The 24593-nt window shown below is 34.3% G+C and overlaps 1 protein-coding gene and 2 long non-coding RNA genes across 9 annotated transcripts; 1 reads left to right on the plus strand and 2 right to left on the minus strand.

Annotated features, from left to right (window-relative positions):
- Positions 1-1622: 1622 nt before the first annotated feature.
- On the minus strand, positions 1623-12743 carry LOC147381345 (surfeit locus protein 1-like). Of its 3 annotated transcripts, XM_086430552.1 has the most exons (7): positions 12625-12736; positions 12515-12547; positions 12242-12339; positions 8619-8860; positions 7512-7716; positions 7139-7422; positions 1623-1943 (listed from the first exon to the last, which is right to left on the minus strand). In XM_086430552.1, the coding sequence occupies exons 3-7, from the start codon at positions 12308-12310 to the stop codon at positions 1874-1876; spliced, it is 870 nt and encodes a 289-aa protein (XP_086286678.1). In that variant the 5' UTR covers positions 12311-12339; positions 12515-12547; positions 12625-12736; the 3' UTR covers positions 1623-1873. The 3 variants fall into 3 exon arrangements, with proteins under 3 accessions (XP_086286678.1, XP_086286675.1, XP_086286677.1); XM_086430549.1 differs by having other exon boundaries at positions 12515-12743; XM_086430551.1 differs by having other exon boundaries at positions 1624-1943; positions 7512-7686; positions 12515-12737.
- Positions 12744-16392: 3649 nt separating this feature from the next.
- LOC147381346 (uncharacterized) lies at positions 16393-20357 on the plus strand. 5 transcript variants are annotated; one of them, XR_015174628.1, is made up of 6 exons: positions 16393-16764; positions 17539-17640; positions 17743-17846; positions 19757-19815; positions 19914-20002; positions 20105-20357. It is a non-coding gene; the product is annotated as an uncharacterized LOC147381346 (long non-coding RNA). The 5 variants fall into 5 exon arrangements; XR_015174627.1 differs by having other exon boundaries at positions 19914-20357; XR_015174630.1 differs by having other exon boundaries at positions 16396-16764; positions 17743-17836; positions 19914-20357.
- A 1057-nt stretch (positions 20358-21414) lies between these two features.
- Positions 21415-23481, minus strand: LOC147381347 (uncharacterized). The gene is made up of 5 exons (XR_015174632.1): positions 23212-23481; positions 22488-22533; positions 22072-22124; positions 21877-21965; positions 21415-21745 (listed from the first exon to the last, which is right to left on the minus strand). It is a non-coding gene; the product is annotated as an uncharacterized LOC147381347 (long non-coding RNA).
- Positions 23482-24593: the final 1112 nt, after the last annotated feature.

The following is a 24593-nucleotide window of genomic DNA, read 5'->3' on the forward strand; positions in this document are numbered from 1 at the left end:
TTTAATGTATTTAGGATATTTCGATAAGATCTATCCAATCTAAGCTTGAAATATTGGAATAATCGATCTCATCATTTAAAACTTAAACTTGCACAATTCAAAAATTTTTTTTTTTTTTTTCAAGCTTGCCACTAGATATATCTTCCTGAAATTTCCAAAATGCATATATAACAGAAGCTCAGATCAAATATTATGCCCAAACATTCAAGGTGGGAAGGCATTTAGAAAGAAGATTTTATTAATTAGATTATCAAATTACCACCTAACAATTAGGAGGCTCTGTAGAATGAAATCACTCTATAGGGTCTCATTAAGTAATTTTCCCAAAAGTTTATCCAAGCATCAGTTCAGTTCTCGAAAAAATTTCCCAGTAAGGCTGATTTTTAAGGAGTTATGAGATCCTGACAGTCAGTCAACATTGTTGTTGTGCAAATGTCTTGTATACTGTTGTGCCACAGAGTTGCGGAGCACCCCGCCGGGGGTCCTTTTTTGGGGATACGAAATAGGCAATAATGTAATATTTTCTTAAGGATTTTCTATTTTAGGAGGTTTGAAGAATTTCTTATTTGGGAAGACCTGTAAAACTTAAGAGAAAATAGTGATTGTTCTTAATCTGATCCATGGATGCAAACACACTGCTGAACCACGTAAATCTTTGTGTTTTGTGCGATTGTGTTATCTTTGTTGTTTTATACTTTCACAGTTGCATCCTATATCATTCAGTCTCAACGAAAGTTTTGAATTGTGAACTTTAACTTGTTGGGTCTGATTCAGCTGGATCAGTGGTTCAAACCGGGTCATAAACCATTAGCATTATTATGAATTTTTCCGAAAGTATGAAGTGAACAAAAAGAATTAGGCTGAGGTAAGACCCAAATGGTTCTAGGTGTCGGGTCAATGGTTCGCCAGTTCAACTGACCGGTCCTGTCTGGATTGAAAACACTGATCCATAAAAGTTTTGAACAGGCATCTTCACAATGCAAACCAATTCTACTATTTTAAGGTCCCTCAAAATGTAGGATTTCTAGGGCACCTGAGCAAAAAGTTACAAAATGATTCAAGGGGTATGAGACTGTTTCTGAACATTCTGAGATAGCGCGGGCAAGGATGTGACACGAGAAGAATGCAAGAACTAGAAACTTCAATCAGGATAACATCTTTCTATCACTTGCAACGCTTACTAATAAAAATGCAATCAGCGCACAGAAGCCAGACAAAGGCCACTGATTAATTGATTAAGAGAGCTGCCATTGGCACCCTAACTTTTACTTATTACACCCCAATTAAACACCGAATAATAGAGAACCTAATCCAAAGTGTAAACAACTGTTCAAGTTGTTTGAATGTGTTATAATGCTTTGAGGTAATAACCTGAACCAAACTTTTGTAATGTTTGAATGGCGTGTTTTAATCTTTAACTAGAGCGTGATAAATAATTTAAGAAATTGGGGTGTAATAAGAAAAAGTTACGGTGCCAATAGCAGCTCTCTTGGTTAAAAAGAAATACAAATGAAAAACCAGTTGGTCACATACTAAATATGTTAAGACCCCCGGTAAAAACTAAGAGAGCACATAACTTATTGCATCTAAAAAGTAATTACAAGCAGCAGCACTTCAATGAATTCAAAAGGACCCAAATCATGAAACACTTTAAAAGAAAAAAAGTCATCCGGAATTCGATTTTCCATTTTGGATCTAATTGACAGAAAGATCTGAAATTGCAAAACCAGGTGTAGCAAATGCTCAAGAAAGTAAGAACTATTCAGGATTCAGGAATACAATTGGTTTCAACCATCTCCGATTCTTAACAATCAAATTCTTGCAAGGTAGCCTAACATAGAATATGAATAAATGAATCTCAAGAGAAAACCTGTCATCTCCGGCTCTTTTTAGCCTTTAGTGTCTTGACAGCCATGAACGTAACAGCAGCTGATAGAGAATACCTGTCCATGGATGAACAACTAGAGTTAGAAAATTGGTGAAAGATTAAGTAGATTTTTCAATTGTGTATGCACACCCATATCAAAGCTAAGACATCATTGACGATTTCTTTGCCTGTCCTTTGAGTGTTTCTAATATATGCCTTTTTCAGTGAGTGTGTTTATTATACTTCACTAACACTTTTTATGGGTAAGCTGGACTTTATGTCAACCTATCTATAGATCAGAGCCCGATATTTCAATAGTACTCAAACTTCACAGCTAGATCTCAAGTGAAGTAAAAGTTAAGACCCTTTGAGTGTAGTCTATGAATACTTATGAGAGCTAACATTACACCCCAATTACTTAAATTATTTCACACCCCTCAATTAAAGATTAAAACACTCTTCAAAAATTACAAAGGTTTGACTCATAATATTCTCAACATTACAAAATATTATAAGACTCGTTCCAATAATTTCAGTAGTTGGTTACAATTATGATTAGGCTCATATAAAATCCTAAACCCAAAAATTAGAAATCTAGAAAAAAAAAAAAAAGAAAAAAAAAAAGAGCTTCTATTGCACCCCAACTTTTACTTATTCTCAACTGTTCACTAATTCTCTTTATTTTTAATTGGGGTGTAATAAGAAAATGTTGGGGTGCCAATAGTAGCTCTCTTACTTATTAGTTATTACCATATGCATTTAAAAGTTTTCCAGTCTTGGTATTGAATGCTTCTAAAATGTTTGCAGTGGTTTTGTTGATTTAACTGTGTCAGTATACGTTATAATTTATCATGCTCAGATGCTAAGAGGGCAGTGGGGATACAATCAAAAAGTTCATATTTTCCAGAACAGATACAAGTATCCTAAATATTTCATGAAATCTCTAACACATGCATACATACATACACAAACATGTGCATGCTCGAACCACTTGATCTCTTAAATGTCAGGAAGACATAAACAAGTGTCACAGAATATCTATCATATAAAAAAAAAAATTATGATTATTGGACAGTATGCCATTGCATAAGACACATATTGTAGTATGTGATCGCATATACCATCACATATTTGTCAGATAGCATATTTTTGGATATGCGATTTTTATTTTTATTTTAAATAGCATATGCGACCGCATTTGACAACATTGATTACTGTGGGATTGTAACCAATCTTAGGACTGTTCGCTTGGATTCTCTTGCATATTTAGGAATGTATGAACTTAAGATTTATGTTTACATTGCTCATAGTAGTTAAGCAATCTCATTACGCAACTCTTCAAGAACTACATCATATAAATGTACTCTCCACCTCAAACTGGCTCCTTTGAGAGCAAGTGCAAAGGCTTTCTTCAACTCAAAAAACTTGGGCTTTTCTTTGCAATGGCTCTTAATATGTTCGGCTGACATAGGTCCATAATTTACCACCATTCTTAACAAGAACTTGAAATATCAGTCTTCTTTTACTTCACCCTTAGGTGGTGTTGTTAGTATGTGTCTAACTAGACACGTACAAGTGTTGTCCAGCTATTCCTCTTCGTAATCATTAATAAGTTCTATTGTCTTTTGTGTTGGTTTGTCTTCCTTCCGGACTAGAGCATCAACACTCTTGTCAATTCCAATGTGCAGATTGTTAGTTGGAAATTAGTGCATAATGATTCTTTCCATCGCGTCTATAAGTTTCATTATTTTCCTTCTTCTTTATCTTAGCCTCCATTGCAACCACCTTCCTTTATGATCAGCAGTTTGAAAAAGTTTAGACCTTCTAGGTGCCCTAAAAGTTCTACCACCATCTGCAGGCCTCCGATTTGTCGTCTCCCTGGCTTGCTTGTCAAATTGTATCCCTATCAGATGCCTCCTGCTTGTCATCTGAAATGCATCTTCTAAATCACAGTATGTGCATAGCAGGCCTCAAGCCATTCTTGAAACAACCAAGTTTATGCTTATCATTCTCGATAATTTCAAACCTAATAACTCATCAAACTTCCTATGTACTCCATGATGGTTAAACTTCCTTAACGAAAAGGAATTCATCATGGAAATCAATAGGTAAGTACTCCTTAAGATGTATTTTCATCTCCTCCCATTAAGTCATTGAGGTTGCCCAAAGTTATAATGCATTCTCACCAAATTCCTCTTCCATACCTTGGCATGACCAATCAACTTCATTCTTGCAAACCTGACCGGCTGACCCTCTAATCTTCAGGCATATCATACCAATCAAAATATTCTTCAATAGTTGCAAACGAATCATTAAAATCCTTAGGATCTGTATCACCACCAAAATCTAGACCTTCACCTTCTTAGTAATGTCTCCCATAGCATCACAAGGTTCAATTTTGTCGCAAGAACTTCACACAACACATCAGCCATGGTGGTGTGTAGGTTTCTATCCTCCCACACATTACTTTGTTTACTAACTACCCTAGGATATACAACAATCAATTGTCCACCTTCAAGATTCACTGAGACATCTCCATCTTCATTACTGGGCTATCCAACAGCATCTTCATCATTCCCTTCTTCGTGGTTGGGGACATTTCCATTACCTTGTGACTCCTTAATCTACACTTTCAGGTTTTCCAACCTCTCACCCAGTGTAAGAAGTAGTTCATCTTGCTCAAAGTCATTAAGCTTTCTCTAAAAGAAAATTGACTGCAAGTCGTCGTCATAAATGAAATGCAAACTAGTTAGGGGACGATTTAGGTAATGGTATTGGTTGATAAGAACCTAAATATACCAAAAGCACCTAAACAATAATGGTACCGAAATTTAAACCTTCACTCTCTTGGGATTGTAACACACCAGCAGGTATTGTAGCCGATGTCCATGCACAGACAGCCCACCATGTGGCACTTCCACCCTGAAGCTCTTCTTTTCTGGGACCCCAAAGTAGCCTTTCCCCGTGTCTTTGCAATGGCTTTCACTTGGTACCCTTCTTTGTGTGCCCCTAGATAGCCCTTCCCTCAAGTCACCCCTCCCAGGATTCAAACCCAAAACGTGGTGTTCGGGTGTTGGCTCTAATACCTTTTAATAAAATCCTAATAAATACACCAAAAGAAGCTAGAGATTGATGGTGTGGAATAGTAATCCTTTACCTCTTGGGTTCATAACAATTCAAACTTGTTACAAACCTGAAAATTAAAACTTAACACACAGCAGAAACTAAACATGTATTATTTAATATGACCACATCGGGGCCAATCTCCTTACATCTTTCCAATAAAAGTTTCCTCAATATCACATCTTGAACAGTTTAGAAGTGAACCTAATAAATCAAGAACAAGAAAAGATGATATGAAATGAAGCATATGAAATGAGAAGAATATTTGCATGAGACATCCCAAGATAAGTCACCGGCATAATGTACCTGCAATCATGTGAGGGGCTGCCATTCAACAACCCTGCTTGAGTGATCCCAAGACAAAAGGGTCCAAGGATAATCCTAAATTATGTCCATGGGGGGTTTTTCCTCCTCTGTACACCAATCTGTTGTATTTTGACTATGATAATGTGATAGATTACTATAGAGATCCATTTGAGTCAATAGGGCTACAAGATCTCCAAGGGCAGGACTGAGATTGTGGCAGTCTTTATGCCTACATGCAAGCAACATGTATAGGCCAGCAGGAAGGCCTCATCACATCCTTGACTTTTGTATTTTTTTTTTTACCGTGGGTATCCCTACCATTCGGGTGAGACTAAATCCCACAGACACACACACCACACCCTCACAAAGTCCTATGTGCAACTGATTGAGGCAGTGTTTGTTTGTGCTATTTTTCAGTGCTTATTGCTGAAAAAAATTAAATTCAGCACTTTTTGTCAAAATAGCACGTTTGTTTACTCTATATTTTCAGCGCTTATTGCTGAAAATAAGTGAAAAAAATTCACCACTATTTTGATGCTGAACAAAAGTGCTGAAGCGGTAAACACTTCACTTTTTTGAACACGGACAAGTATGCCCTTCATTTTTTTGAGCACGGACAAGTATACCCTTATACTTAAAAGGATATTACCTCTTATATCCCATGGATAACTATATAAGCACCTCACAAATAAATAAACCCACACCATAGCTAAATTATTGTGTCTTATATGGGTTAAAAGTTTTAGAATGAGTTGATTTTATGTGAGGATAATCTTCTCATTAGTATATAAGCACCCCACAAATTAATAAACTCACACCATGGCTAAATTATTTTGTCTTATATGGGGTTAAAAGTTTTGGAATAAGTTGATTTTTTATGAGGATGATCTCTACAATGAGGAGATCATCCTCACTAAAAATTAGCCCATCCTGAAACTTCTAACCCTATCAAAACAAGTTCACGAATCGTAAATCGTCCCTTTTTTTAAAAAAAATTATTTTTGACGGGTTAAAAGTTTCAAAATGGACTGATTTTTGGTGAGGATGATCTCTAGACTATATAGACCATCCTTATTAAAAATTTGCTCATTCCAAAAACTTTAACCCATAAAAAACAAAAAAAATTGGCTATGGTATGGGTTGTCCTTATTAATTCATAGGGTGCTTTTATAATTACACATCCTTCATTTCCATCGACATTTATTCATCCAAAATTAAGTTCTTTTAATGTTGATTTCAAATTTTGGTGACTTGTATGACATTATTATTTTTAATTTGAAATTTGTGAGCTTTTATAACTAGATATTATTATTTATAAATTGAAGATTTGAATATTATTTATTATTTAAAAATGAATTGTATTTTAATTTTATAAGAAATAATATATTTTATTGTGTTTGATAAGAAATAGGTATTTGAAACATGCAAACAATGAATAATATGATTGTAAGGGTAACAAAGACAATTATCAGCTTCAGCAATGTGTAACAAACATGATTCAACATTTAAATAAACAACTTTTTCAACACTTAAATTTAGCGCTTATAAGTTTCAGCGCTTAATGCTATTCAGCACTTATTTTTTTCAGTTTAACAAACAACACCTGAGTCGAGGGTCAACCGGACCCCGGAGGGTGGCCCCAAGGAATTCATTGCTTTGTAGGGTTTCGAACAATTGACCTACCCTTCCTGAGGGGCTTACCACTAGGACAACCCCTTGGGGTTATCCTTGACTTATGTATACATGGGAAACAAATCATGGCAAATAGTATTAAAAAGCAAAAGAATGCAAATGCTTGATTGTGCACGCATTTTCAATTCTCCAAGAAGTAAAAAGTCATACCACGTCAATGTATAATTTAGATGGTCTTGTGGCATGACTGAACTGCGGATCAAAGTATTGACATCCTTTGGAAGAGGATATGGATTACTAGGCTCAACATTTTCATTGATATCTTCGATGTAAATAGTATTTTCAGGAAGTCCAGAAGCACGCGCCATCATAGGGACATCAACGTAGAACCACTGACCAGAGCTGGGATCATTTGCTGGAACGAAAATACTTGGTTTCTCACTCCCACGAACTACACCAATAACTTTCACAGGTGTAATAGGAGGACCTTGATCCTGTAGGTTTCATCACCAAGGTTAGAACCTCTCAGACTCCCAAAATTGCCTCCATTAAGAAAAATATCATAGCAAAATAAGCAAAAAACCTTTATTGTTTTAGGCTTCTTGGACCAAAATTTCCACCAAGTGCTTTCTTCATTTTCTCCACCACTGGGGGGTTTTATACTTGAAAGTTGTTCACCATGGAGTGAACCTTCCAGAGGCTTGTACCGCCAGCTGCGTGGAACCCATCCTTTGTTAACCAGAACCGGTGACTGCACACTGACAAGAGATTTCTTAATAAATCCAAATCTGAGAAGAAGAAATAGATGCCTAAGTATTGTTGCAATATATCACTGAAAATCCTAGAGGAAGCAATAAAAACTAAAAGTAATTATTATTTTATTCATTAGTATGAATAGTGAAGCGTTTATTATGAAAAGCTATGATAAACTAGTAAATCATCAGAAGATAAACGAACATGTTAAAACATCAAGAACCCAATTTGGAAACCCCAAGTTGCCCAATAATCTCTTGGCCAGCTCATGCTACCATGGGAAATTCCTATTTTCTAGTGTTTGATTTCAATTTAAGGTGGAAAATGATATATATTAATGATAATAATAAAATTCCCCCCCCCCCCCCTCCCTCTCTCCTGTTGCTTCCTTTGTGTGAGTGTGTGTGTTTTGATAATCTTCCTGGTTGAAATCAAATGATGGAATTGATTTTTCCATCATGTCCACTTTCTCATTACAATTTCCCCCTTGATTTTGATTTCCCAGAAAACAAAATTCCAGGCAATCAAATAGACCCTAAACAGAAAAATAATCTCTAATCTACAGCATTTTTTTTGTTTCAGATTCACTAGTAACCATGCCACCAACAACAAGAAAACACTAGAGATTTTGACTAAATGCCCATATATTAGTTACTAGTTCATGCATACTTTCAGTTGATTAAGTTGGATAATTGATAAATTTTTAAATATTACCAATCAGTAAAAGAAAGTTCCAGCAAAATTCAGGTACATGATCCATAATTTATTTTGAAAGAACTAATCAAGTACATAAGAATAAATTTCCTTTAAAGAAAATCAAAATGAAGAAATAATTGATCAGTTGTGGATCTATAGAATAAATCCAATTAATAACAATGGAAACATAACTAACCCCCCAAAACCCAAGATATCTCTTAAAGTCACACCACCGAATTACCTCTCCAGGTTGCCTGGGATAGGCATTAGGGGCGTAATGACATAATAGCCATTTTCAGTCACTCCTGAAATGCTCCTTGAGCGGGGACCCACATATATTGACTTGCTCTCATCGAAAACTCCTTCACATATCACCCTTCTGAATTCCAATGAACCCAAATCTCCACCGAAAGAATTTGAAATGCTGCTCCAGGTAAGAGGTTCCAATCCCAACCTATTCCTTCTATATTCCAGCATTTCAATCTATAAAAACCCATTTGAGGGGAAGCGTTAAAAACATGTTTATAATAGCCACAAATTGATTAAAGAAACATGGGCATTCAATAAAAAATCATCAATTCAATGAATATGTACCATTCCTTCTATATTCCAATATTTCAATCTATAAAAACCCATTTGAGGAAGCATTGAAAAAACGTTTATAATAGGCACAAATTAATTAAAGAAACATCGGCATTCCAAAGAATATATACACATCATCAATTCAATGAACATGTACAATCTACCTACAAAAACTATGGAAAAATACTTTTAAAAGAATATATTTTTTTAATTAAAATAAGGGCCTGCTCTATCACCGTCATTGCTTCAAGAAAAAATCATTTGAAAGCTTTTAAATGCCCCCCAAAAATTAAAATTAAAACCATTTTTTCAGAAAACAAAGAAAAAAAAAGGATCCAAACTGTCAATAAAGAAGTGATTACAGAGCATGACTGTAATGACTTGAAATCTTAAAATGTATCTCAAGGAAGGAATTTTATATCCGTGCATTGATTTAAAAGTATAGATTCTTAAATTTTAATATTTGAGGAAAATAAACTTCACCAATAGAATTAGAAGGATCGAGAAACATACTTTAGCCTGTAAGCACGCCTAAATCTGAAATCGATTGAAAAAGCTATCAAATCCTCGAGTTTCGCATTAGATATTTTCCCAATAGGTAAACGACACCTTAGAGACGTAATTTGACGAAACCGATCATACCATTAGATTTGTGTCGAAAAATCACCCAAAATAGAGTATAAGTTTGTCCAATTTGGCATTCGGGAAAAACAATTCCCAAAATGACAAGTATGTCCCAACTTAAGTGATATAAATATCTAAATTCTATTAGAAAAATCAGATTTTTCTTATTCTTCTCTCCAAACAAATCTCAACTCTTTTCCTTCAATATTTGAAACTCAGATCTACACTAAACGAGAACGATCCGAGCTTAGGCGCAAGAAGGAAAGTTGTTCCTCTCGTCGAGGGTTACGCGTGGACGAAAAGAAATCTGATTTTCGCCGGAAGAAAATTTTGAAGATTGGCCGGAGGCGATTTTAAACTCCGTTCAACTGTTGAAAATAGCTTGAAGTAGGTTGCCTTCCTTTCTACCTTCTAGTTATGCGATAATTTCATAAAAAATCCATATGATTGTTGATAAATCGATTGTTTAATTAAGTTTATACATATTTGAATGATTTGAATCATGTTTGCATGCTTATTTATGATTGGTTTTAGTTCATTTGATATAATATAATCATTTTATAGTTAGTATAATATTTGAATCGATTTTGGTTGAGTTTCAACGAAAAATAACGAAAAATCAGCAATTCGGAAAAGTATCCGAATGTTGAGTTTGGTTCTAATTTATTTTGTGTTGCTTCCATATAGTATGTATACCCATTTCCTACAATTATTTCATTAAAACTAATTAAGTATTACTTTAAGTTCTTTAATAAATAAATAAATAGTTCGTTTTCAATTTCGACTTTAAAAAATCATTTTTTTTTTTAACACTTAGTTAAATTTTCATAGATTTTCAGCTTTTATGTCTTATGGTTTTATCTTTGTTTTCAAGTCTCTCGACTCAACCAAAACCATCGAATGGAATTGGTTGATGCTTTATGGATTTCGAATTACTTTAAAAGCAAAATTACTTTAATAGATATGTAGGAAATTAGATGATAGATTAATCGATTTAATTGATGGATAGATAGAGAGAACGTATGTTCTCGACTGATTGATGGGACAGTGCCTCCAGTTCTACGTAGTGGCCATGCCACGTAAAACGTGACAGATAGATAGAGGGATGAGATGGTTGATGGATGGAAATGACAGATAACTGTCACTGGAAGGCACTACCAGAGTTTGTTTGTATTTTCGATTAAAAAGAAATGATATATTATATACAAAATAAATTATTTTGTTTACCAGTAAAGGTTTGTAGAAAACCCATAAAGAGTGACGCGTTGCTGTGTATCCGGAAGCGGCGAGTCAATCTAGGATAACACTAGATGTCATATGCTCTTCGGTAGTATGGGATACCTTAGAGCATATTACAGCTTATGAAATCCGGGAATTTCTCCTACTTATTTTCTGGGGAACGTTGTGTGTAAAGGCGGTCTCTGTATAGTGTAGAGATAGGCGGGGTTCACATGCATTGCCTCTTGATAGGCTTCGACGCGAGGGGTCTCCTGGGCTAGTTAGTGATCACTATTAGTCTGTAGTCGTCAAACGGTCGACCTCACCGTTAGTTGAACTCAGTATTGGGTTCTTGGTCAACGGCCAGTCTGAGCCGGATAAATGGTCATCCAACCGTGGTATGCTAGACCGGCCACAAAATCAGATTATAACGATGGGATTCCACATCGGAGGTTAAGTTTGGAATATCGTATTGCCATAGCCGAGGCGGTTATATCGGCGTGTTCCTCTGCTCTCTTATCGATTACACCGCCGTGTTTTTATTATGTATCTTTTTCTTATTTTGTAATGATTGATAGATGTTTTCATTTAAAAGATGCATATGTTACTTTAAATGATAGAAATGATAGGTTGAAATTATTTAACTGTTTATTGAATATGCTTAGACATTTATCGTATGTTACATTATGAAAAACTTACATTATTTAACTGTTCAACTGATTACTCGTGCATGTATGACTCGTTGTTAGAACGGCGTTCATCCTGCTGAGTAACATTCCCCTGTTACTCACCCTATCCTTCCCCTTTCAGATTATTCAACTTTTGAAGAACCGTTCTTTTGAGGAGGTCCTTGAGGAGAATCAGATTGATGTCTTGCCGCTGCCATGTCTTTGAGGACTAGTAGAGGATCTTAGCGGTTTTTGGTTGTAGATAAGAAACATGGTAGTTTAGAAATTTTTGTAACCTGATGAATTATGAGATTAAAGATCTTGACTTATATCAGTGTTTGTCGATTTCTTCTGTTTACTCTAGACTCTCGTATAGATGTTAGTTAAATGTTTATTCCGCTGCGTATATTTTCTTTTCATAAGTATTATTATTTATGAATGTTCTGTCAGATTGTGTGTTTGATTACCTCACACCTCGAAATTCTAACCGATGAACCATAGGGATTCGTGTTGGGATTTTGGGGCGTGACAATGACCATTGACCAGTACAAAAAATTTAATAAAATCCATAATACAAACATCAGCATTGCTACCTAAAGGGAGTGTTGGAGAAAAAAAAATGAAAAGAACAATGTTTATAACAAAAAGAACATACTAATTATAAAAGATAATTTTTAAGTACAGATTTAAAAAAAATTACCAAAAAATGTCTTTTTCAGTAAAATCCCTAGAAATTCAACATAAAAATTTACCCATATCTAAGCAATTTTACCTTGTCTTGCCTTCTGAAGATCTGCCAAGTTCCAAGGCCAAAGGTTATAGCCCCTGGAAGGAAAAGCATCCATCTCGACCATCCCCCTCTCTCTTTCCCTATTATAATTTATAACAGAACCAATACAATGTGAGATTTCTTTAAAAACAAAAGTATTAAATTTCACAAATTTATGAATTATCAGACATGAAAGAAAAACACTTTGAATTAATGAACATAAATTCAAACTCAATAAACACGGACAAGTTTACAGAGAGAGAGAGAGAGAGAGACCTTGAGCTTGAGGCAACGACGTTAATGGAGATTCTGTAAGTGTGGAAAGAGTTCTTTCAGAGGTGAAGAACGAAGACGAGAAGGGAGAGGTAGGTTTAGGGTTTCTGTACCTTGGAATCGTGCTACGTCTTAGGGTTTTGGAAATCAAGTGAGCAAATCCTGACGAAGATGACATTTGAGTTCCTCCCTGGTCTCTGCACTCGACAATCAAACGAAGGGTTTAGTCGCCTGGGTTTAGTTAGGCCAACTGAATTTTAGTGCGGCACGGAGGCACAATAGTATGATGCTACACTACTCACTAACTACCACGTGTATATATATATATATATATATATATATATATAGGGTCCCGTCCAGCAACAAACATTTTGGCAAAACATTTTTCAAAACATGGGTTAGAGGTTTTGGAATAGGCTGATTTTTGGTGCGGATGATCTCTACGGTGAGGAGATCATCCTCACCAAAAATCAGCCCATTCCAAAACTTCTAGCCCCAGTTTACAAGTTGAAAAATCGTGGACCGTCCATTTCTTGTAAATCATTTTTGATGGGGTTAGAAGTTTTAGAATAGGCTGATTTTTGGTGATGATGATCTCCTCACCGTAGAGATCATCCTCACCAAAAATCAGCCTATTCCAAAACCTCTAACACATGTTTTGAAAAATGTTTTGCCAAAATGTTTGTTGCTGAACATTTCCCATATATATATATATATATAGAGAGAGAGAGAGAGGGTCCCTTTCAGCAACAAACATTTTGGCAAAACATTTTTCAAAACATGGGTTAGAGGCTTTGGAATGGGCTGATTTTTGGTGAGGATGATCTCTACGGTGAGAAGATCATCCTCATAAAAAATCAGCCCATTCCAAAACTTCTAGCCCCATGTTTACAAGTTGAAAAATCGTGGACCGCCCATTTTTTATAAACCATTTTTGACGGGGTTAGAAGTTTTGGAATGGGCTGATTTTTGGTGATGATGATCTCCTCACCGTAGAGATCATCCTCACCAAAAATCAGCCCATTCCAAAACCTCTAACCCATGTTTTGAAAAATGTTTTGCCAAAATGTTTGTTGCTGAACATTTCCCATATATATATATATAGGGAAATGTTCAACACCCTAAGTTTTACCACACACTTTAACAAACGTTTTTTGTCCTACATAGGTTAGAAGTTTTGGAATGGGCTGATTTTTAGTGAGGATGATCTCTATGATTAGAAGATCATCCTCCCCAAAAATCAGCCCATTCCGAAATGTTTAGCCCCATGTTTACAAGTTGAAAAATTGTGAACCGTCCATTTTTTGTAAATCATTTTTGATGGGTTAGAAGTTTTGGAATGAGCTGATTTTTGGTGAGGATGATCTCCTCACCATAGAGATCATCCTCACCAAAAATCAGCCCATTCCGAAACTTCTAACCCATGTAGGACAAAACGTGTTTGTTAAAGTGTGTGGTAAAACTTAGGGTGCCGAACGGGACCCATATATATATACATATGGGTCGGGTTCCGTATACCCCTATTACAACTCACATTGCGACACACCGTTTTATCTTATATGGGAAAAAAATGTTTGGAATGGGCTGATTTTTTGTGAGGATGATCTCTATGGTGAGGAAATCATTTTGCCAAAAATCAGCTCATTATGAAACTTCTAGCCCCATGTTTACAAGTTGAAAATTTTTAGACCGTCCAATTTTTGTAAATCAATCTTGATGGGGTTAGAAGTTTTGGAATGGGATGATTTTTTGCCAGGATGATCTCCTCATCACAGAGATCATCCTCACAAAAAATCAGCCCATTCCAAACATTTTTGCCCATATAAGACAAACGGTGTGTGTCGCAATGTGAGTCATAATAGGGGTCGTAATAACGATATCCTCTATATATATATATATGGGAACGGTTCAACAGCCCTAAAGTTTGCCAAGTTTGGTGTCAAACATTTTTCAAAATATGGGTTAGAAGCTTTGGAATGAGCTGATTTTTTGTGAGGATGATCTCTATGATGAGGAGATCATCCTCACCAAAAATCAGCCTATTCCAAAACTTCTAACCCCATCAAAAGTGATTTACAAAAATTGGACGGTCCACGATTCTTCAACTTGTAAACTAGGGTTAGAAGTTTCAAAATAAGCTGATTTTTTGTGAGGATGATCTCTTCACAAAAAATCAGCCTATTCCAAAACTTCTAACCCCGTCAAAAGTGATTTACAAAAAATGTTTGGCACCAAACTTGGCAAACTTTAGGGCTGCCGAACCGCTCCCTATATATATAGGGGGCGGTTCAAGGGCCATATGTAAAAACATATGAAAAAACAATGGTTTTTAAAATATGGGTTAAAGGTTTTGGATTGAGCTGATTGTTTGCGAGGATGGTCACTATGATGAGAAGATCATCCTCACAAAAAATCAGTCCAATCTGAAATTTCTAAATCCATCAAAAGTGATTTACAAATTAGTGATAAAAATTGGCAAAAGATCGACGGTCCACATTCTAAATCACTTTTAATAGGGTTATAAGTTTCAGATTGGACTGATTTTTTTTTTCGGATGATCTTCCCATCATAGAGATCATCCTCACAAAAAATTAGCTCAATCCGAAATTTCTCCAACCCATATTTTGAAAAATTATTAATGTTACATTGTTTTTACATATGTTTTCTCATATGGCCCTTGAACCTGACCCATATATATATAAATCCGAAACTTATAACCCCATTAAAAGTGATTTAGAATGTGGACCGTCGATCTTTTGTCAATTTTTATCACTAATTTGTAAATCACTTTTGATGGATTTAGAAGTTTCAGATTGAACTGATTTTTTGTGAGGACGATCTTCTCATCATAGTCCTCGCAAAAAATCAGCTCAATCCAAAACCTCTAACCCATATTTTGAAAAATCATTGTTTTTTCGTATGTTTTTACATATGGCCCTTGAACTGCCCCCTATATTTATATATATGGGAAATGTTCAGCAACAAACATTTGGCAAAACATTTTTCAAAACATGGGTTAGAGGTTTTGGAATGGGCTGATTTTTGGTGAGGATGATCTCTACGGTGAGGAGATCATCATCACCAAAAATCAGCCCATTCCAAAACTTCTAACCCTATCAAAATGGTTTACAAAAAATGGACGGTCCACGATTTTTCAACTTGTAAACTGGGGCTAGAAGTTTTGGAATGGGCTGATTTTTGGTGAGGATGATCTCCTCACCGTAAAGATCATCCTCACAAAAAATTAGCCCCTTCCAAGACCTCTAACCCATGTGTTTGAAAAATGTTTGTTGCTGAACGGGACCCTATATATATATATATATATATACACATGGGAAATGTTCAGCACCCAACAATTTGAGTTAGAAGCTTTTGAATGAGCTGATTTTTGGTGAGGATGATCTCTATGATGAGGAGATCATCCTCACCAACATTGTGCCAAACATTTTTTTTAAACATGGGTTAGAAGTTTTGGAATGAACTGATTTTTTGTGAGGATGATCTCTACGGTGAAGAGATCATCATCTTCAAAAATCAGCTCATTTTTTTTTATTTCTAACCCTAGTTTATAAATTGAAGAATGTGGATCGTCCAATTTTTGTAAATCACTTTTGATGGGGTTAGAAGTTTTGGAATAGACTGATTTTGGTGATGATGATCTCCTCATCATAGAAATCATCTTCACAAAAAATCAGCTCATTCCAAAACTTCTAACCCATGTTTTGAAAAATGTTTGGCAAACTTTATGATTGCTAAACAGCTCTCTCTCTCTCTCTCCCTCTCACTCTCTCTTCTCTCTATATATATATATATATATATATGGGAAGGGATCAGTGGACAAATTTTGGGACAAAGATCCGGACAAATGACTGTGTCCGTCGGATCTCCACGTATCCAACGGTAGAGATCTATTAAAAAATAAATCGAATTATTTTACTTTTAACTTTTCGATATTTACAATTACCTCCCCGCATCTTAAAAATCCCAAATCACCCAGCTCATCTTCTTCACTCTTCTCTCAACAAAACTCGTCTTCCTCACTAACCCTAACCTGCGATTTGCAGTCCTAGTCGACGATAACAACTCAAGCTACGACGACGGCTGTGGCAACCTAAAACCCCACATCTATCTTCGTCATATTCTTCTCCTAACGTTCCTTTGCGACACTCTGACCTCAACGACAACGACGGACAAAAAACCCATCTCAATCTCGTCTTCTTCATCTCTGTCGTATGTGATTGTTCATCTCAGAGGTATGATTTTTATTTCATTTCAAGTCGACTTTGACGAAGCTATAATGGTGCACTTCTTCCAGTTTTTATTTGTTTATTTCAGTTTTTCGATTTTCATTTCTCGTTCTCTCTTAGGGTTTCAATTTTGATTAATTATTGAGGATCTTAAGTAGAAGGATTAATTTTATTTATTCTTTATGAGTTTTATAGTTTTTCGATTTGCAGATTTCTAGGGTTTGATGGTTCTCTTCATAAATTTATTTATGAATGATTTCTGTTGATTTTTATTGAATTTTTCAGTTAAGGGGTTATACCCATAGTTGAGTTGATAGTTTTAAGAGCTTATACCCTGGAATTTTTCAGTTAAGAGTTTCCGTTGGTGTGTTGATATGGTTTCCTGAGATTCCTTAAGACTTCTGATGTTAGACCTTTGAAGAACTGGAAGCAATGCAAAATTTTCCATTGCTTATTAATAATAAAAAAACAAAATTTTCCGCAAGCAAGATTAGCATTTGATTTTTCAAGTTGGATTTTTTGTTCATATATGTAAAAAGAATGATTCTTCCACTGATCTTTAAAAAAAAATGTTCTGCTATCTACTTTGAACTATTCCTTGGATGTACAAATAGCCAACTTTCAACCAGCAAGCTCTTGTATTTATGATCCAAATTCTAGGAAGTAGTATGATAATGTTTGCATGATTAGTTTGTACTTTTTCTAGTTTTTAAATACTACAGTTATTTTAAAAAAATCTATTGGAACTAACAGTAAATGTCACTCTGTAATACTTTGTAGGGGCGGCAGAGATAGTTCCTACACCAAGCAGAGTTGACTGCTTGAATGATATCCAAATTAAAATGATAACGTTGGGTGCCGAGCACTCAATTGCTGTCACAGGTACAAAGTTTCAACATTTAATGCTTAATATATAATCATAGGGTACTAAAGCAATAACATTTGTTAGGATTGACAGTTGTTTTTCTTTGTTGTATTTTGTAGATGAAGGTGTGGTCTTGAGCTGGGGTGCAGGAGGGTCTGGGAGTCTTGGTCATGGCCATCAATTAAGCTTTCTAGGATTTCTAAGAAGTACCAGGTTGGACAAGGTCTTACAATCTTTCACGACCAATCTAAATGTTCTATAAATCGTAAATGCAAATATAGAATTAATTCACACAATATAGATTTTAGCAAATTCTCTTTGAACCTATTGCATGATATACTGCTTTACATGGAAATGAAATGAACTGCTTTTCTTTTCTTCTCCTTGGAGCCACTATGAGCAATTCAGTGCTCATCTTTCCCATCAGACATTTTATTCAACATTTTGCATACAAACTAAAATGAAATTTTACTTCGAATGACAGAATAAAAGGAAAGAGAAATCGATGAAGGGGTTCTTTTCTCTCTGAGTAGGATTTTATGGAAATATCTAATGTCTATGTTTTTTCATAATCATTAAGAGGTGAAAAATATGTGTCCTTCTATGGCTATTCTTAGTTGAATAGTCTATCTTGGGGTTTTAGAGTTGATGTCTTTTTGCCTCATCATAAGATCACGAACTTTGTTGAACCTTTGACCACAAATATTATTGAAAAAAAATTAGATTTAATAGACACCTTAAAGCATATAAGAGGCTTCAGAGGAAAATTCCTTGAAACAGCAAGCATGTAAATGAGGATTCTAGTAGTGTGGAAGCTAACTATAAAATTTTCAATGATTATTCAGTTTCCATCTTATGTAAATTGAAAGTTCACTTCATAATGGGCATGGGATAAACTTTTCATACACTACCCATGTATGAAGTGACAATCTATTCAATGTGTTATAATCCCATGCCCATTATGAAGTGAACTTTTATCACTACCCATGAAACAGTCATAGTTTATGTCATCATTATCAACTTTTCATATTCTTATAAATACAGTTTATTTGGTAATATTCATTAGAACTTTATTTTGTTTGTCTGTGACTTACTGTATATCAAGATCAATTTGTTTATGCAGTGAATTTACACCAAGACTAATAAAAAAACTTGAGGGTGTTAAGGTTATCTTCTTTTGAAAAATTACACTCTCTTGCTCCTTTATAATATCAGTATCACTAAAGGGCATACAGTCTAATTGCTCCATCTGGTTCACTCTAATGTAGATTAAAGCTGTCTCTGTTGGATTCTTGCATTCAACAAATGTTATTCCTTTAGTACCCTATAATTATATCTGACCGTTGAACGCATTTGATGGTTCTCTTCATAAATTTATTTATGACCTAAATATTCATGTTGTTTACCCCAATTCGTTATGTACTTCACTGTAAATGCTTATGATTGTGTTATCACATGCAACTCACATCCATCACCCATTACAATTGTTTTCATCCTTTTATGATGTCAAATTTTCATTGAATTATTTTGGATTTCCTGTTGGCGTTTCTCATACTCCTTTATTTTCCTGAACTTCCTCATAGTTTTGTTATAGTTATATTATATTGTTTTGGTAAATAAGAATTTGAGCATAGTAGAGATGAGGATGTTAAGATGGATGAGTGTAAAGACTAGGAAATGTAAATTTAGAAATATACGCATTAGGAACATGTGGGTTAGCTCTAATAGACAATAAACTAGGAGAGTCAGCTGAGATGGTTTGTTCATGTTCAATAAAGGCCAATTCGGAACCTAATTAGAAGAAATATTCAAGTTGAAGGTCCCTAAAATAATGAGAGGAAGACCCAAAAGAACATATTTGGAGATAGTAAAAATAGATATGTACTCACACTTAGTAGCAGAACCCTTGCCTTTGGATTAAAGTGGAATGGAGGAACAAGATTCGTTTAGTGGATGCCAAATATTTGGGATAAGGATTTGTTGTTGTGGTGATAATCTATGTTTTTAATAGGTATTCTTCTGGAGTTTGACCTTTTGTTATTTCTTTGGCGATTCTACTGAAGTTAGGGACTCACTCTTTTGAAAAATTTCACTTTCATATACAATTTTATTTAGTGTTTACTTGTGGAACAGGTTATTGTAGATTTTGCTGCTGAGAAATTGTTTATGTGGAGCTACAAACTACTCCAAAGGTACTTCATGAGTAGTTGAGACTAATTGTTTTGGTCAATTTTTAGTTTCCATGGTTAAAGGGATATTGAATTTCTATTTATTGCATTGGATTTCAAAGCAATGTTGGACTTTCTTCCTCAAAGGATCGGCCATGTTATTTGCTTTGAAGAGGAAGAATGGAGAAAGTTGAAGTCATCTAAGATTCCAGTTTGATGCTTGCATCCATATATTTTTAAATAACAAATTAAAATTCCTTTTTGGTGTAATTCTTTAACTAAATTCTTATTTGTTTATATGTGAACTATAAAGGTCTTGGAAAGGATGATTTCTTTCAGTTGGGGAGGAACTCGATCAAGTTTGTGTTTGCAGATGAAGTTGTGAAGAAGAATCTGAGAGAGATATCTGATTCCGCCATGAGGACGTTCGTGCTATGAAATCATTCCTAATATAAATGAATTGAATTTATGATTGTATCATTCATCTTGTGGTTGGATATTGTATTAGACTGAAATTTATCCATTCTAATGAAATCAATTGTATGTTTGATGCAACTTTTTCAGCATTTCTTTTGGTGATTTTTTAATTTTATTTTTATTTTTTATTTTTGGTGATTTCTTTTGGTAATATGTACATTTGAAAGGTTGAAGTTTATGACAGGAAAGATATGGGATGTTCCATCTCCAATTTACCACACTGTTACCTAATCTGCAATGACTTAAAAGAAAAATTAGTTGATTTATAAATTTAGAATTAGAATAGACACCGAAAGTACCAATTGTAAAAAAATCGATAATTAGTTGATTTATTGAGGGGGCTCCACCATGTCTAGTTAAAATAATTTGTAGTCATTTAGGTTGTTGCATGCATACCTAGATATGAGGACTAAGTTATCAAACTTTCCCATCCTTGTCCTTAACTTTTGCAATAATTTAATAAGTCCTCTTTTTTATAATTGAGTTCTCCAAATCATCAGCACATGAGAAAATTTTGAATTGATATATTAATTAACAAAATGATATAATTGAGTTTCTCTTCTCTCCACTTCTCTCAATCCAAACATAGCGTTAGTGTACACTTTGTATTTATTCTTTAAGTTGGAAGCATGATCGTTCGGATGTGATTTGATTGTTCTTCTTGGTTTTACATAAATAAAATATCAGTTTGCTTGAATTTGAAATTAAAAAATAAATTATGGTTTTTATTTTTTTGGTGATGAAATGATGTTTTTGAACCCCCCCGCCCCCCGTATCTCTGTCTCTCCTCTCTTCTACCATTACAAGGGGTAATAAGCTTGAATCCTTTGGTAACTTACCCCATTTTTTGTGAAAGTGATTTAGTTTGACACTCTTGCATTTATGGTGGTAAAGTTGAAATCGCCATTTATCAAATGGGATGCAAATATCTTCTTCCACTACGTCACATTGGCAAGGACAAGATGCTGAGAAAGGTTGCAAAGGTTGACAATGGTCCAAACAACTATTGATAACCAAAAAAGAGTAACTCACTACTTAGGCATGAAGGACAATTCTGTTTTTACCCAAACTACTATTCTGCAAACTTGTATAATATATACAATTTTTAAACAATATTCATTCACTAGTTGATGTGATGAGGCTCGATACAGAAATAAGGTACATTGAATTTTTTAGGAAAAAATTATATGCATAAAAGAATTGATATAAGAATAGAAGCCATCTCTTCGCATAGCCCTATCCCCTGCTACTACCTACACACCCTTCCCTATAACCCCCTCAGTAACTTTCTCAATAAAAGTGTTCAACTCCTCTATTAACAATTCTAATCGGATGCAGTCATCAAAAAACTCTCTCATTACCGAAGTGCCCCAAGAACATGTCGTCAAAAGTGGCAAGGAAAATTGTCCATGAAAAGATACTTAAGATCTCATTCATGATCACAAATTGCAGCTGTATGCCTCCAATCACAAGATACCTGCACGACACACATTTTTGAAACATATTAGAAGCACTAGAAGAAAGAGAAAAAATTATAGTTTGTGTAGATTTTGTATGGTGGCATCTAATATTCACATCAAGAAGTCAAGTGTAAGCTAAACGAATTACCTTACGTACAGGAAATTTTAGGAATAGACCTTCAATTCTTTCTGGTAAATGGATGGCATCTGCGCAACTGAGATTAAAGAACATCTCAACTAATGAAAGAAAAAAAATTCAAAGATTAGAAATTGGAAAATATTGGACATCACAAGAAGTTCTAGTGCTTTTGTTCTTGCTATAAACTTTATAGATTACAAATACCCGATTCCGAGGCAGCCATTCTCATTTGAGCCCCATGCATAGTTCTCCCCCACCTATACAGAAGATAACCATAAACATTAGAACAAAAGTTCCGATTCACAAGTCAATTATCAAGGGAATGCAAAGTTGAGGATATAAATTGGAATCACAATATAAAAATTGAAGGATGACATAAATAGTTGTGTGAAAGTAATAAAAATTGTTATTTTTACACTTACTGCCAGTCCAAAGCCTATAGGATAAAGGACAGTTGTGTCAAAGTGGAAGTCGGTTTAAAAGTCTGTTACTTCTTAACATGAATCCTTATTCAAACATTTCATTCAGTTCATGCTAGGGCATTCCCCAGAAGCGACAAACTGCGTGGAGCAAAAAATCAAGAGATAGCCAAAGTACTGAAGATGGATGTCAAAAATTACCATTGATGCAAGCTGAATGCAAGAATCCAGTAGAGACAGCTTTAATCTACATTAGAGTGAACCAGATGGAGCAATTAGACTATATGCCCTTTAGTGATACTGATATTATAAAGGAGCAAGGGAGTGTAATTTTTCAAAAGAAAATACCTTAACAGAACATTTTCTTTTAAAGATCAGTGGAAGAATCATTCTTTTTACATATATGAACAAAAAATCCAACATGAAAAATCAAATGCTAATCTTGCCTACAGAAAAATTTGTTTTTTTATTATTAATAAGCAATGAAAAAATTTGCATTGCTTCCAGTTCTTCAAAGGTCTAACATTAGAAGTCTTAAGGAATCTCAGGAAACCATATCAACACACCAACAGAAACTCTTAACTGAAAAATTCCAAGGTATAAGCTCTTAAAACTATCAACTCAACTATGGGTATAACCCCTTAACTGAAAAATTCAATAAAAATCAACAGAAATCATTCATAAATAAATTTATGAAGAGAACCATCAAACCCTAGAAATCTGCAAATCGAAAAACTATAAAACTCATAAAGAATAAATAAAATTAATCCTTCTACTTAAGATCCTCAATAATTAATCAAAATTGAAACCCTAAGAGAGAATGAGAAATGAAAATCGAAAAACTGAAATAAACAAAAAAAAAATTCGAAGAAGTGCACCATTATAGCTTCGTCAAAGTCGACTTGAAATGAAATAAAAATCATACCTCTGAGATGAACAATCACATACGACAGAGATGAAGAAGACGAGATTGAGATGGGTTTTTTGTCCGTCGTTGTCGTTGAGGTCAGAGTGTCGCAAAGGAACGTTAGGAGAAGAATATGACGAAGATAGATGTGGGGTTTTAAGTTGCCACAGCCGTCGTCGTAGCTTGAGTTGTTATCGTCGACTAGGACTGCAAATCGCAGGTTAGGGTTAGTGAGGAAGACGAGTTTTGTTGAGAGAAGAGTGAAGAAGATGAGCTGGGTGATTTGAAAATTTTAAGATGCGGGGAGGTAATTGTAAATATCAAAAAGTTAAAAGTAAAATAATTCGATTTATTTTTTAATGGATCTCTACCGTTGGATACGTGGAGATCCGACGGACACAGTCATTTGTCCGGATCTTTGTCCCAAAATTTGTCCACTGATCCCTTCCCTATATATATATATATATATATATCATTGATTAGATAGAAATGTTGAATATAAGAAGGCACTCGGCACTCCATGAGGTTGGAAAGAATGAAAAATGTGTGATGGTTTATTTATTTCTTAATTTTTATTTTATTTTATTTTTAAAATCTATGATAGATTATTCAAGAGGAATGTGGAGATATTTTATTAATTCTTTAAATAATAGATTGAAATTATTTTGATTCTTATTTTATTTTAAATTTGAGGTAGATTAGATCTTATTTGACTTTCTCCAAATAAATTATTAGTTTTAAGATTTTCCACCATAGTGGTTGGATTAAGGTCGAAAAGATATTTCTAAAATTGACAAGATTATTGAAAAAAGATGAGTATTAAATTTTTTTTTATATATATTTTTTTAAATAAATTGTACGAATACGAATTTTTGCCATCTTTGCAAATGGGATCTATTTCAGCCAATTTTTCTTTAGAAAAAGTCATTTTTCAAAAATATTTAAAGCACGAAACTTTTAGGTTTCCAACCCCATTGACTGTTTGTAAAAACACCGAGTGTCCAATTCTCAACAATTATTTCTTTTAAAATATTCTTCGATTATTCACTCCCAAAATTCTCTCAAGCAAGTTTTATAGAAACCCCTCTCTTGAATTTTGAAGTTTTTTTTTTTTTTTTAAAATTATCAAAGTAGGAATTCTCTATTTATAGAATCACAGTGGATGCCTTTACATCTAAAACAAAAAGAAGATCAAAAAAAAAAACATAATTTTTCCTCTCTTTCCATTTATATCGAATCAATTTTGCTATATAGCAAATTTAATTATCCTTAAATTACTAGAAGAATTAAATGTTAATCAAGAGATATTTTGAAGTAAATGTATTTTAACCAAAAATAACATATAAATAGTATGTAGTCTTTGTTTTTTTACTTTTTTTTTTCTACATAAATAATCATTC

The sequence above is a fragment of the Akebia trifoliata genome, unplaced genomic scaffold, assembly GCF_017979445.1.
Source record: "Akebia trifoliata isolate Shusen 1 unplaced genomic scaffold, ASM1797944v1 Contig00550, whole genome shotgun sequence".
Taxonomy (NCBI): domain Eukaryota; kingdom Viridiplantae; phylum Streptophyta; class Magnoliopsida; order Ranunculales; family Lardizabalaceae; genus Akebia; species Akebia trifoliata.